Consider the following 15282-nt stretch of genomic DNA (forward strand, 5'->3'; position numbering starts at 1 on the left):
AACGCATCAACCTTCGGTAGCCATCCCTGCATTGGATAATTGATAGATTTTTTACACATATGGGTGAAGTGAATTGTCAAAATGTGTCTTTTCAATAAAAAAAAAAAGAGAGAGAGAAAATATTGGGGCATGAAAGCAATGCTCAGAGCACATACTTTTTTTTTTTCTACAAAGAGAAACACACCTACATTAGTTAAAAGGCAAGTATATGCAGTCATATCCATAAAAATATGCCCCCACAAACACTAAAGATATGCAGGTTTCCAATTAAAGGTACTTATAACTTTGACCATTCAGAAATGATAAACACGCTATCTACTGGTTTTGTGTACGTACCTAGTTGTATTACACGGGAAGGGAGCTATGCTCATAGTGACCCATCTTTGTATCTTTCAGCATCAAGTTTTTTCTTAAAATCTTGAATAGTATTTGCACACACTGTTTCTTTATCTAAGTTATTCCATACATCCAGCACTCTGTGTGGGAAGCTATTCTTTTTCCGATCTCTCTTCTATACTGTAGTTATCCTTTTTGAGTTTCTTTTCATGACCTCTTGTTTTTCCATTGTCATTTTTTAGTAAATCATTCCTGTCAAGGATTTCCATTCCTTTCATGATTCTAAATATAGTCAGTAGATCACCTCTTTCTCTTCTCTGCTCTAGTGTTGATGGGGCATGTGTGAGAGTCAGAAATAGTGAATAGTTTGAGGTGAATGTGGGGGATGTGTCAGGGAGCCATAACGAGTCAAAAAGTTCCCAAAAATGTAACACAAATAAGAGAGCAAATGATTAGTAGTAATCCAAAATTATACACAACCAAAACTCACCAACACTTCCTTCTATTGTTGCATGTTGATGCTGCACACACAACCTACTTTTTTATTATTATTATTATTATTATTATTAAAAAAAATTGGTAGAAGTCAAGACAGTCATACACCAAGGACTCCCTGTACAAGAGAGCTCATGGACTGCTACCAACCACTGCGAGGATGCGGGTTTCCAGTCAGTGAAACTTGAGCTCTCATATATGAATACGTCAAAAGATCTTTTCCCATTTATAAAGGTGGTGGCTGAGTTAGCTTAGTCAATAATCATTATATAAACTCCAGTTTTATGACACTGTGATCAATATGCTTATGATATGGTTTAACATAACAAACTCCCCCCTATCGAGAGGTTAGAACGATGCCCCTTACAGATGGCTTTGTAGTGTGGGATTTAACGACCCATGCCCTTGGTTCAATTTTGCCAGTGGCAGGATTCGAATCACCATCACCTCGACCTTCGCCGCAAGTAATGACACCCAAATCCCACTCGACCAGCAAGCTTCAAAATATGTTTATAATTTGTCTAAAAAGAAACCTGTGTTGAATATTCCAGTATCTTACCTCCCATTTCCATCCATGGTTTAACTTGAAACGACTGCCTTCCAAGGTATGTTACAGGGCTAGGTACGTTCCTTGGTGCATTCTGCATTAATCTGACCGCAGTTAATGCTCCCAAACTATTAAAGCATAAGAGACAGAAATGAAAGTCCAGTAGGCCACATACTATACCAAAGAAAAATTTTGTAGGCCACATATCATACCAGCACCTATATTGCTTTAATAGTTTGGGAGCACTAACCACAGTCAAACTAAAGCAGAATGCACCTAAAAACGCACCAAGGAACGTGCCCAGCTCTGGTATGTTCACTTAATCCTTGTGGTGGTTTTATTGGATAGGGAGTAAACATCAGCCTTCTATTCTTGAATTTTCCTTTGGTCAAAGTGATGCCAACCATAAAATTCTTGATACATTTAGGTGTCTAACGCTGGAAAATACCTCGTCACACTTTTTGGTGTAAGTGATCTTTTAGGTCATTATAGCTCTTCTTGAAAGTATTAATAGTTTGGGTACATACACACAGACTCTCCAGGAAGGTTGGTCCTTCTTTCTTTCACCTGGATGGCTGCATTTTACATACTTTGTTCATAGATTCTTTTTTGAGCTTCAAATTGTGTCCTCACATTTTATGGGGTTCCAGCTTAACATAATCACATTTGTTTGTGAGCTTTTTGCTCCAGGTGCTTGTGTCCAAACTGATCATGTCTCTTTTCTTGCTTCTTTCTCCAGTGATGGTCTGCCCAAAATGTCCAGAGAAAAGTGGAAAAAAAAAAAGGAAAAATGAAAGCCCAGACATTTTCTTATTTCTATAATATATCAACTCTCGGTAATAACACTTTCAAAATCATATTCAAGGGGAGGATCTTCATAGTAATATACTTCTGTCACAACTTCTTCAGTTTCAGTTTCAAGTTGTGGTGGTTCACTGGGATCAAAAGTGAGCTCGTAAGTTGTCAGAGTGAGCTCCTCAGGTTCTGGATGTTCCTCTTGACTCTGCTCTTGTTTGATACAAACATGAGTTCCGGAAGATTCCGAGCACTTCTTTTTTACCAAATGTTTATGGGGCTCCTCCTCCCTGCAAAGGTAATAAATTTATGTTATGCTATTTCTATACTACAATACAAGATGCAGGGATTACCCGTCATCCAGGAGGTGCCATAATAAGAGGGAGGGAAGAGGGTGGAGGGGAGTGGAGTATGTTGGGGATGGAATGAGTGGGAGTGGTTTTTATGCCTTTGTTTTATGGCTACCTTCCTTGTAAGGGGGAAAAAGCCTTTAGTATATGTATGTATACTACAATGAAATTAGATACTACATGATGGGCTCATTTTATGTAAATAATACCACTAAAAATACTGCAGCAATACATGCATTTATCTATATATATATTGAATTAACTGCCCTGGGTCGGAAGCAGTGTCACAAGACACAGCACATCCAAAGCAAGGCGGCTTCATTAATTCGGCGACCGCCCCCCCCTCTCCGTCCCCTCATGCAGAAAAGGAGAAGATGGGGAGAAATCCCTTTGGGCTGCATCAATCGTAGATGCAAAGTATATTTAAGTAACTGTAGATATGAACTTTAGATACTGAATTACATAAGTCATTGCCATAACTCACAAAAAGATAACTTACTTTGGAGGAAGAGCCCTCTGGACTGACATATGAATATTCTTAAGCTGTTCCTCCAACTGCTCGAGATAAACTTCGTCATCGTTGTCTAAGACCATCTGGGTGATGTCATGAAGCAGAGATGTACATCGATTTTGCAGATGACGCTTTTTCTCCTTCACCATAGACCTTCTGACCTGTCATAACAACATGAAATACAAACACATGTAAAAATTTGGCCCTAATAAGACCGTAGAATTTAATATTATTTTCATCTATCCAGGAGTGAAATGAGTGGGAGTGGGTACTTACATTTTGACTTGGCTACCTCCCTTGTAAGGGGGAAAAAGCCCTTGGTATATAGATAGATCGGTGATGTTTTGTTTTGCGATCTCAAAGTCGTGCTTTTGTTTTGGTATGCGATCTCACCTGATGGTAGCGATCTATGTTCATCATATCTTTTTTGCTCTTTTGGTATGTGATCTCATAGATTAGGATTTAGCTTTGGTATGTGCTTTCAATGTTTTTAAACTAGGAGAAAAAAAATAATAATAACCTAACAAATAAGCAAAAAATGCATATTGTGTTAGGTTAGGATAGGTTAGATTTAAGTTAGGTTAGGTTAGTTTAGGTTAGGATCACATACCAAAGCAAAATCCTAATTTTTTAGATCACGCCATAAATGAGATTGCATACTGATAGATCTATCCAGGCGACAATTTCCCTCAAAAGAGGGTTGGCCAATTCCAAGCACATGCCCACAAGGGATCCAGTCATTTGCTCCTCAGGAACTTGGGGGATGAATAATTATTCAATACCCTGTCACACTGCTCAAGTTAAATGTAGTGCCATAGCTTCCCTACTGTAGGGCTTGACAACCTTCCAAATTTGTTATCTATTCATATACAGAGTAGATAAGGGGGAACTTCCCTTTGGATAACATCATTAATTCATTCAGTCAGTCTCTCCACACATTCCTATCTCTTCCAATCTATTTCCACTGTTTTAAAAACACTATGTGCATCCACAGATATTTTCACCATCAATATATTTCATTCTAGGCCTACCACTCAGGCTTTACTTGTTTCCATGCCCTCTTTGCTCATCATTCTCTCCATATATTGAAACCATCTAAACACTTTTTGATCTGTCCTATAAGACAGTTTTATTCAAACACCTGTTCTCAGTCTCACCTTTGCATTTATCACACTATCTATTCTTGAAATTCCTATCACACTTTCCAAATACTTTGTCTCAAATACTTTTAATCCACTCAGGTCTTGCTATAGTGAAATAGCTAAGCATACATTTCTCATTTTGAATACATTCACTTTATTCCTTACCAGCTTCTCTTCTATTCCAGGTCTCCTCCATACAGTACCATGAGCAGTCACTCCTTCATTTAACCTTCTCTTTCCATTCATTCACACATAATAATTGCTGCCTCAAGTTTCACTCAAGTTTGTTTCAGGGGAGTCAAAGTAGGCTCCCACCTTACACCCATCAAAACCCATTCACTGACCCTCCCATCTTAGCATCGCATGGATCAAGGAAAATCCCTGTCCCATGCAACTCTGCTTGGGTCAGGGGCAATGCAGCAAGACACAGACATACATAAATACGCAAGTATGATAAATGATGATATGGTTTACCGTCACAAGCTCCCCCCTATTGGAAAACTAGGACGGTGCTCCTCACAGAGGACTTTGTAGCGTGGAATTTAATGAACCATAACCTTGGTTCAACTTCGCCAGTGGCAGGGTTCAAACTGCCATCCCCTTGAACTTTGCCGCAAGTAACGACACCCTAACCTGCTCGGCCAGCGAGTTTTCTATAAAATAAAGAGATATTTCTGTCTTACCTTATACATGGCATTGCGAATGTCATGTTCTGTGGGGTTGTAACGCCTCCACATTAATGGAGGGGGTTCTTCATCTTTGAAGACTTCATTGTTCACATAGGAAGCAATATGTTCCTGGAAGACTTTGATATTTGTGACTCCCTGCTGAGTCAGGTCATGAATCAATTCCAGTATTTTTGGATCCACTGGCTCTTTGGTCTTTGATTTTGGACTCTGGAATTCAATAAGAGAAGCACATCAAGAGAGCCTGAAGTGTGAACTAATGTACAGACTGGGAGAAGAACTGAAATTGTAGAAAAGGGGAAAATCCAGAAATGAAAATTAAATAAATCTTTCACTTGAGTGAATATATAATCACCTACATATTCATACATACTGTACAACCCCAGCATTCCTACTCAAACATTTACACTAACCTACCTGCATAGAAAAAAAAAGAATAAATAAACAAATATATAAATATATATATATATACATAATAATAATAATACATATGTATACCAATAACCTACATGAAAAAAATATATATATACCATCAGAAGGGGCAAAAGTAGCCACATGGGGTAAAACTGGCCATAGTTTTTGTTATCTACCATCTATACACAGCCATTCTCCACTCACCCTTATCTTCCGTTTTCTCCCTTCCTTCCTAATAATAATATATATATAACGTGTGTCTGTGGAAGGGGAAAGTGGCAAAGGACTGGAGGAGTGCCTGTATAGTTCCACTGTACAAAGGAAAAGGGGCAAAATGTGACTGCAGTAATTTTAGGGGGATCAGTTTGTTAAGTGTAGTTGGGAGGGCTTATGGGAGGGTTTTAACCAAGAGTGACCTTATAAACAAAGGATTACAAAAGATTGCAAAGGCGGAGCATGCCGACAGGAGACCTTTTGGTCCATACCTATGGGCCTGATCATTAACTGTTGATGGTTGCCTGGGAACTGTGGGTCTCTTGCAAGCAAGAACTGGGGGAATGGGTTGTAACCTTCATTTTACTCTTGTTGGATTCACCCTGAGATGGCTGAGCATTCTGCCTGTATAATCTTCACCATACTCCACTTGAGTTAAACACCATATGAGAAAGAAAGAAGTAAAGGGGAAAGGAAGAAGAGGAGGAGGAGGAGGAGGAGGAGGAGGAGGAGGAGGAGGATTGAATACTCCTCCTCCTCCTCTTCCTTCCCCCCTACTTCTTTCTTTCCCCTTTCCCCCATTCCTCTTATTTAATCTCAAGCATGTGTATCTCAACTTGTACTTAAAAAAGCTGTAATAAGCGTAACGTCACACAAATAAAGGCTCCATCCTCATATGGTGTTTAACTCATCAGTCTTGTCAGCAACTGCTACTTTCTTGAAAAATACTCCACTTCATTGTAACTGCAGCCAACTCTCTTCAAATCTACTAATTATTGTCATACAAACCTGCGACAAAACTGGATGGCCATGATGTGCACATGCATCTGGAAGTCTAACAAAGAACTGAACATCCAGTGCTACACCAGCTGCACTATCTCTATACGAATCCACAAGCTGTTTCTTGATTTTCTTACGGGTGTGTTCTGTTGGCTCTGAGTTTATAAGGAGGTAAGCGTCAGGAACCTGCATGTGGCAAACAAATACAATGACTTGATGAAAAGTATTTTATTTCATGTGTTATTTACTGTTTAAATAACTATGGTAGGATATGTTTCTACATCAGTTTATGAGGAGGTAAGTGTCAGGGACCTGCATGTGGCAAACAAATACAATGACTTGATGAAAAGTATTTTATTTCATGTGTTTCTTACTGTTAAAATAACTATGGTAGGATATGCTTCTACATCACTGGCCAATAGGATGAGGATAAGGATAAGGAGTCATCATCAACTATCATCTATCCTCATGTGAAAACATGAAAGAAGAACAGTTGAACTTGACAGAAATACTAGACCTGGGCTTCCAGTATTTGCTCTACTTCACGTAAGCTTGTCTACCCAAGCTTGCTCTCCCTTATCTACCATGCCTACCTCTCCTTCCCCCTCTACCTTATCTGTTCTACCTGACCTGAAGATGGGAGTCTTCCAGCCTTTAGAAGACCTGCAACAGGTAGGATAGAACAATGTTCCAATGGCCACCCCACTGTAACAGTATATTTTAAACCAAAAAGCTTTCCAGGTGAATTAAAAACCCATAAAACTACAGAATAGAATAATAACAAAGTACATACATATGTCAATTGACATATGTATGTATATACATATGAAGCAGCCTTGTTGTGGATGTGCTGTGTCTTGTTGCATTGCTTCTGATCCAGGGTAGTGGATGAGATGCAGGGATGACCCATCATCCATCCAGGAGGAGACAAGAAAAGAGGGAGGGAGGGTGGTGAATGGGGGTGGAGTATGTGGGGATGAAATGGATGGGTGTGGATTTATGACTTTATCTACCTCCCTTGTAAGGGGTAAAAAGCTCTTGGTACATGTATGTATGTACATACATGTGTATACCAAAAGGACCTTCTCCCTTTATAATGGTGTGTGTGTGTATATATATATATATATATATATATATATATATATATGTATATATGTATATATATATATATATATATATATATATATATATATATATATATATATATATATATTTTTTTTTTTTTCCCCAAAATAACAAAGTAATATAAGAAATAAAACCAGACACCAACCCAGAGAATGCTGTCCAGAAACTAAGGAAAAGGTATTGAATCAATTAATCAATCTATTGGCTCAGGTCTCTCTTACAGTAGACCCCAGTAGTGTAAAAGAAAACGGAAGGCCATCCAGGGAACAATGCATAGAAACTAAAAGTGGCAAAGGCAGCATTAATGGGTGTCTGGTTCTACTCCAGGGGTAATGAATCTTTTTTTTCTTTGTTTCTTTGTCTTGGGAGTGGTCTGGTGTATAGTTTGGGTTGAATTTGATGGAAACTTCTTCAGTAGTTCTTTATTGTAACAAAATAATAAAACTAGCCTACTCATCCTTGACTAAATAATAACAACACTTAACCCCTAGCATATGATGATGCTGACGTTGGCACAATGAGGTGTGAGTAAGTATACGAGGATGTGGGTATTGGCGTCATGATTATATTTATTTTGTATTTATAGCTCAGTGACCCCCATATTCTGTGAACAGGCTTGATCATGTTTTCTGTGGTTATCAATATTCAGGGTGAAAGAGAACAAGTATTACAGTCGCAACTTCATATTCTATAATACATGTATTGTGATGCATCATCAAATCATTGTACATCGGGCAGCATAATACTGCATGCGAGTATTTGACTCATATTAAAAATGTTAATAACTTTCAAATTTATTACGATAGCTGCCTACCTTGAATTCTGGGAATTTGACGATATGGGCAATGTGGATGGCAGCCGGGCAGTCCACTTTCTTACTGTGCTGACTTCTCATCCTGGTTCTCGATGTCCCATGTTGCTGTTGGAAGAAAATATAGAAACAAAGTAAATAACTTTAATAAATTACTGTACTGATTCCTTTTCATGCTTGTTATTACTGTTAAAGTACTTTTATACTGTTTATGTCTCTATACTGGGACAAATGATGGATACCTGCTTGTGGCAGTCCAATAAAATACAGTGAATAATGCTGTCCAATTTTCAAAACCTATCAAGCTCCTCACCAGAAGGGATTGGGCCCAAGATCTTAATCAACTTCAACTGTATTACCTTTTCGCATATGGACAGTTGAAAACCTGTCACTACTCCCCTTCTCTTCCTACTTTCACCCGATGACATGGGAATAGTCCCGACTTTGGAGCAAAGAAGAGAGAGAGGCGACCTACTGACCATCTATAGAATCATGAAGGGCACAGAAATACTCGTTTGAGAGGACTTGTTAAATTAGGACAAGAGAAACTCAAAAATGATAGTTATAGAAGAGATCTGAAGAACAACGGTTTTCCACACAGAGTGGTGGACACTTGGAATAAACTAGATGAAAAAAATAGTGTGCGCAAAAACCATTCATGAAATTAAGAGTAAACTATACACTGCGAGATACAAAGGCAGGACACCATGAGCGTAGCTCCCCTTCCCATAAAATCCAACTATGTAAATACACTAAGACAACACAGATAAGAGTCCAAAGTTTCTTTCCAGTATTGTATGGAAGGACCTAAGGCCCACTGTGGCACTGTGGGTTTCCACTCAGTGAAACTTGAAGTAACAATTATTCTCTGTGTAGATTAAATTTTGCAGCCAGCCTGGTCATGAATCACAAGGTCAGTTGCAAGACTGCATCTTTTATGAATTTAATCTTGACACAATGTTCAAACAATCTGTGAAGGAATGCTCATGATTTCAATAAATAACTATGCACCTACTTTTCAGTTCAGTTCAATGTCATAAACTTCCTCTCTCAGAGGGGGCTTCACACATTTTTAACTTATTCAAATTATTTCTATTAATTCCATTATCTACAAAAACAACTTTGTCATGTACCTAAACCTTAGAACCTTACAGAAAATAGGAATAAATTAATATTAATACAATTTCTACCTTACAAGGGAGGTAGCCAAAGTCAAAGGCATAAATCCATTTCCACCCATTTCATCCCCACATACTCCACTCCCATTCACCACCCTCCCTCCCTCTTTTCTTGTCTCCTCCTGGATGACAGGTCACCTCTGCATCTTGCCCACTGCCCTGGGTCAGAAGCAATGCAGCAAGACACAGCACATCCACAACAAGGCTGCTTCATTTAATCGGTGACACCCGCCTCTCTGTCCCCTCATGCAGAAAAAGAGAAGACGGTAAGAAATTCCTTTGGGCTGTGTCAAAATATCATTCACACATACTCCCCCCACCCCCACCCATTCCCTTCCACTTAATTAAATTCTTTTGAATATGAAGCATAGAATAGGGGTGGAAAGAAAACTGTCAGATAGGGTATAACCGATTGCCAAGATGATTTGAGTACAGATAAAATGAGTGAGGAAAAACTAGCTAAAGTTGTGGAGTAAAATTGAAAAAAGACTGAGAATATGGTGGACAAATGGGGTAAATGGGATACTGGATACAAAAGAAATGTCTATTGAGCAAAGACAATAATGCAAAAGATCAGAGTGAACGGACAGCTGTTGTTAATGGATGAGGAGATGGTATGGCCTGCAGGGATGTTCTTCATTGCTCCATATATCTTTTCAAGTGGTGAGGTAAAATCAGCTCTGGCTGTTGGGTTCTGCAGTGGAGGTGCTGTGCATTGCTGTATTGCCTGTGATCTGGGCTGTGTGGCAGGGAACAGGAATAACTCTTTAACCATAAGGTGCTGGGAGGGATGATGAATTTGTTTTGGATGCGAGTGAGGTGGGTGCTTACTTTAACTTGGCCATCCATCAGACAACATGTTACTGAAACAGTGACAGCACATTCTTTGTCTCCATACAGACTACATCTCACAACCCATGTCTGAATATATGATGATAATAACTGTTGCCTTCAGTTTCTCTAATTAAAAAATCACAGCTTCACAATGGCTGGCAATGGTTCTAAGGCCTTCCCATAAATTTTCAATCTGGGTGGGATCATTAGTCATTCATTGGGGAGGTGGGGAGTATTGCATCCATTTGTTGACTCTTGGTCAGTTTTTGAGAGACAGATCCATCCTGAAGGGGCATTTTACTCCTTTTGTTTTCCTCAAAACAGTTGGTGTAGCCTGCACCAAAATTTCTCTAGGAAGAATCTTTGGACTACTGTTCATGTTGTATTTCAGTGGGACAGTTTCTTTTAATATTAGGAGGAGAGCAGTCACTGTGTCAACTCTCTAAATGTCCAACAATGGAGGACATACAACTGACCTGGGTATTAGGATCAGTCAAGAAACCAAATGTCAGGCCTTTAGGGTTGCATCTCCAGATGGAGCTGATGTTAAGATTTGAAAGTGGACAGCATGGAGATGACTCTCTCATATATAATATATCTTGTAGGACCATCCCAAACCAGTATCTGTTAATGATCTCTCTGAAAATGTTAAGCTAAATGCATTATCTTTAATACTAAGATGCAGGGATGACCCATCATCCAAGAGGTGCCAAGATAAGAGAGAGGGAAGAGGGTAGAGGGGAGTGGACTATATTAGGGATGGAATTGGTGGGAGTGGTTTATGCCTTTGTTTTTTGGCTACTTCCCTTGTAAGGAGGAAAAAGCCTTTGGTATATGTATGTACTAAGATTAATTCATATATCTGTATTCTAGTTTCCCTTACACTAAATTCTTCACCTGCATAAAATGTTGTTTCTGTCGATAAATTTCTTTGTGCCTTTTATTAAGGTCCCTCCCTTGGTGGCAGAGAAGAACCTGTTTGCCAACGTGCATGAAGGGAACTCCATCGTACTGAATAGGCAGCACAGGCTGATTGGTCTTCTCACTGCACCATGACCAGTAGAGGCGACTCCGTGAAATGTCAGGAACGTAATCTAGAAAAGTTTAATTAGTCATGAGCGTAATCTTTGATAGATTCATTGGTAATGTACTTATCTGTTAAGACATGACATTTCCTAATCTTGTAATCACATTCATCTAATTACAAAGCATTACTATGTGTACAAGTCTGGAACACAGTAATTCAATAACTATATATAACAGTTCTATACTAACCTTAAGTCTTGCATTAGCTTTCACTATGCAGCTAACCTTGGTTACCTTGGCTACTAATAAGCATTCAAAGTGGTCTGATTAGGTTACATCTGGTTAGGTGATAATTATAATGGACAATTATAAGTTAGGTTAGGTTAAGTAAGGTGAGGTACAATTTGGTTATGTTATATATGATAGGTTAGGATAGGTGAGGGTGTGGGATAAAGGTATATTACACCTTGTTAAGGTTAGATTACCATAGGTCTGGTCAGGGTAGTGTGCTGGTGTTATATCTGGAAGAGTATGTCTTATATCTTCCTACTAAGTTTGAGTCACACATCTCTCCAATTCCTAGCAGTGGTTACCTGCCCCAACAGTCTATGTGCATGGGGGCAAGTGATGACTTCAAGCACAGCCAAATGTCATCTGGTATATACTCATCAGTAATGATCTAATCACTATTTCCATGGTACTGAGGTCTGGGATTGAATTAGCTTGGGTTCTACTTGGTAAGTTTCTATCTTTATAATACCATTTTCTAATTATTAGGGACCTATTTTCTTCACTTGAATTCTTTCCCTCCACGGCTTCATGCAAGACCGTAGTCTTCGTGGAGGTTTAAAATATGTAGAAAATAATCTCTCCCGGTGTGAATAAATATTTGAATCCTTCAACGAACACAATCATCAATGAATATATATTCTTTATATTGAGGTGAAGATTTAATCACACAGTAAAACTAACCAAATGTTATGTCAACTTACCTTCATTACCAAAGTTTTTGTCTTTGTAGTACTTGACAAACCTAGTTAGGGTATCATTTTGGTACTGATCCACGCACTCCAATGCTGCACTTAGGGTCGAGAATTTCCTGACAACAAATGTTCTGTCAAAAGTTTGAGGTACATCTCTTGCGTATGAATGTACAGCATCACTCTGCATTTCGCTGCACAGATTTAAATGGTCTTATTACGACACCTCTCCTACTTCTACCACTATATCTTTTCTAAATTCCTCACCCTCAATTCTGAACCAATTCGAGGTGTTTGTTTACATTACTTGCGTCGACAGTTTCCATGTTGTCAAAACTACTTCACGTAGGCTACAATGATACTTTACCCTGTTCATCTATTCCCCGATTTCGGAATTAATTACCTCTATATGGGATTTGCCATTAGCAGGTGGTGTTTTAGGACAACCTAAGACTAAACGTAAAAATTAGGAGAGAGGATCCGTGGTATGGACAACTTTTTTTTTTTTTTTTTTTTTTTTTTTACCAGTAGCATTTCCCCCCACCTTGTTTAACAGACATTACCCTCTTCCTCAACGCCCTCTTCACTTCATCCATCCATCTCATCCTCGGTCGTCCCCTCAAGTTCATTCCTCACACCTCTGACTTCCACACCCCTTTTACTAATATTTTTCACTCATTCTTTCCATGTGTCCAAACCATCCCAATATGCTTTCATCAGTCATATCTGCCATCTCCCTTTTCACTTCCACTCTCCTCCTCACCTCGTTTCTCACTCTATCCAGCCTTGTAACTCCTACCATACATCTCAGATATTTCATCTCAAACACATTCAAACTTCTCCTCTCTGCCTCTTAAATTCCATGCTTCTGCCCCCATACAAAGCCATCGGCACAATCACCGCTTCATACAATCTCCTCTTTGCATCCATTCCCAGATGCCTATTTCTCATAACAGTTTTTAATCCCCTAAAGTATCTAATTGGTTCCCTCAATCTACAAGTTACCTCTACCTCCTTTCCTCCCTTTCCTGCTACATGCGACTCCAAATACCTAAAGCTATCTACTTCCTCCAGCCTCTCTCCTAAGACTTCCAACTCACTGCCATCCTCTCTCCTTGTACATCTCATTACCTTGCTTTTACCCACATTTACCTTCAACTTCCTATCGCATACCTTCCCAAACTCCGTCGCTAACTCCCTTAACCCCCCCCACCCCTCTGATCATGCCACAAGTGCAGTGTCACCAGCAAACAACTGGCTCACCTCTTCTCTACATTTTCTTCCATCCCCAGTCCCCTACTCGTTGCCCTCGCCTTCAGCACCACCCCATCCATGTACACACTGAACAGCCACGGCGACATGACACATACTTGGCGCAGTCCTACCTTTACCTCAAACCATTAGCTCTCTCCATTTTCCATGTTAACACAGGCTCCAATACTCTCGTAAAAACTCTTGATTGCCATTGACAACTTTCCCCCAATCCCATATACCTGCAAGACTCCCACAGTGCCTTCCTATCTGCCCTGTCATAAGCCTTTTCCAAATCCATAAAGGCCTAAAAACATCCTCAACTTTTGCTAAAGCTTTCTCACATATCTGCCTAACCACAAAAATCTGATTCACGCAACCCCTGCCTTTCCTAAACATATATACATATATTCTCACTTCACACCCACACCCACCCACCCACACACCCACACCCACACCCACCCACACCCACACACACACACACACACACACACATATATATATATATATATATATATATATATATATATATATATATATATATATATATTCTCACTTCACACACACACATAGCTCCATTCCCGTATAATACAACTAAGTGAATACACACACACACACATTGCATAGTCATATGCAATGCAGTGTAAGCGCTATCACACAGGTTAACTTGGCTGCCGCTTAGGATGCAGACCTCAAAGGAGGGAACATTTTATATCCCTCTGAGCTCTTGACAATAAAACAATGCAACTTAAACCACGAAATCTTAATGAGAAGAGCAATGGAGTTCTCCATCTCCAAGGTGCTGAAGTGGAGGGGATTTGTGATTGGTTGGATGATGTGGCTGTGCGTTTAGACCTGGCCAGCCCAGAGGAAAAGGTGTTTACTTTTTGCGCAACATGCAATGATTTTGCGTGTATTTCACTCTCTTTTAATGATTCTTGATATTCGCAGAGTAAATACCTTAAAATGCATTTTCTTATGTAGAAATGTATATTATGAATGGGAATGTCTATAGAGTGGATGATAAAAGATAAGACAAATCACGAGAAAATGGTGAAAACAAACACCGTTAAATATTGTTATAGTGAGAGAGAGAGAGAGAGAGAGAGAGAGAGAGAGAGAGAGAGAGAGAGAGAGAGAGAGAGAAGAAAAATAAAATTTCCATACATGAGCCATTCCTGAGCCCTGTTCTCTTATTCAGATCTGAGAAAAAGACGACTCGCTCGTATGGCAACATCACTACGTGGAGATGTTGCCATACTGAAGGGTCTAGCTTTTATCCCATGCATTCAATACGGAAACGCTTTCTCAAATCATCCCAACAGCAAACAGTTTCGTTCAGTTGAGGCGCAGTTTCGTGTTACGTCAGAATTGTTTAGTTAAGAGTCGATCTGTCCCCAGTTCGATCCCCTGCTGCATAAAATAGCTTGGAATTAATCAGAATAAACTTTTAAAAGTGCGCCACTGTTTTAAAGGATCTAAAAGAAAATAAAAGTAGATGGAAGAGTCTGAAAATACCCGACTTACGTCGAATTAATATCAACCTTGTCTTTATCCTACTTATCTGTTACATCCGTCCATCACAATAGTGAAACTGCACAATTTTGCTACGGAAAATCAGACTCAAGATTACACAGCATTAATCTGCATTAAAATAATCTGTTGTCAGGCTAGGTTTGTTGTGGCTGGCACCGTTTATTCACAGTTAAAATTACAAAGAAAAATTATTTAACGAAAACCTCAGTCATGTTTTTAGCATCCTTCGATCTGGAGTATATTGAGTTCGAAGAGGTTTTTCGAGTCCCGTC

General features: G+C 39.2%; 1 protein-coding gene across 2 annotated transcripts; it reads right to left on the bottom strand.

Moving 5' to 3' along the window:
- Window positions 1–117: 117 nt before the first annotated feature.
- On the bottom strand, window positions 118–12576 carry LOC143022166 (calcium-responsive transcription factor-like). 2 transcript variants are annotated; one of them, XM_076180257.1, is made up of 8 exons: window positions 12236–12576; window positions 11115–11311; window positions 10694–10856; window positions 8209–8313; window positions 6279–6455; window positions 4860–5072; window positions 3023–3195; window positions 118–2463 (listed from the first exon to the last, which is right to left on the bottom strand). In XM_076180257.1, exons 1-8 carry the CDS (start codon window positions 12239–12241, stop codon window positions 2205–2207), a joined length of 1293 nt encoding a protein of 430 aa, XP_076036372.1. In that variant the 5' UTR covers window positions 12242–12576; the 3' UTR covers window positions 118–2204. The 2 variants fall into 2 exon arrangements, with proteins under 2 accessions (XP_076036372.1, XP_076036371.1); XM_076180256.1 differs by lacking the exon at window positions 10694–10856 and having other exon boundaries at window positions 12236–12569.
- Between the last annotated feature and the right edge of the window lie 2706 nt (window positions 12577–15282).

The sequence above is a fragment of the Oratosquilla oratoria genome, chromosome 44 (assembly GCF_046742065.1).
Source record: "Oratosquilla oratoria isolate Oo_2021 chromosome 44, ASM4674206v1, whole genome shotgun sequence".
Taxonomy (NCBI): domain Eukaryota; kingdom Metazoa; phylum Arthropoda; class Malacostraca; order Stomatopoda; family Squillidae; genus Oratosquilla; species Oratosquilla oratoria.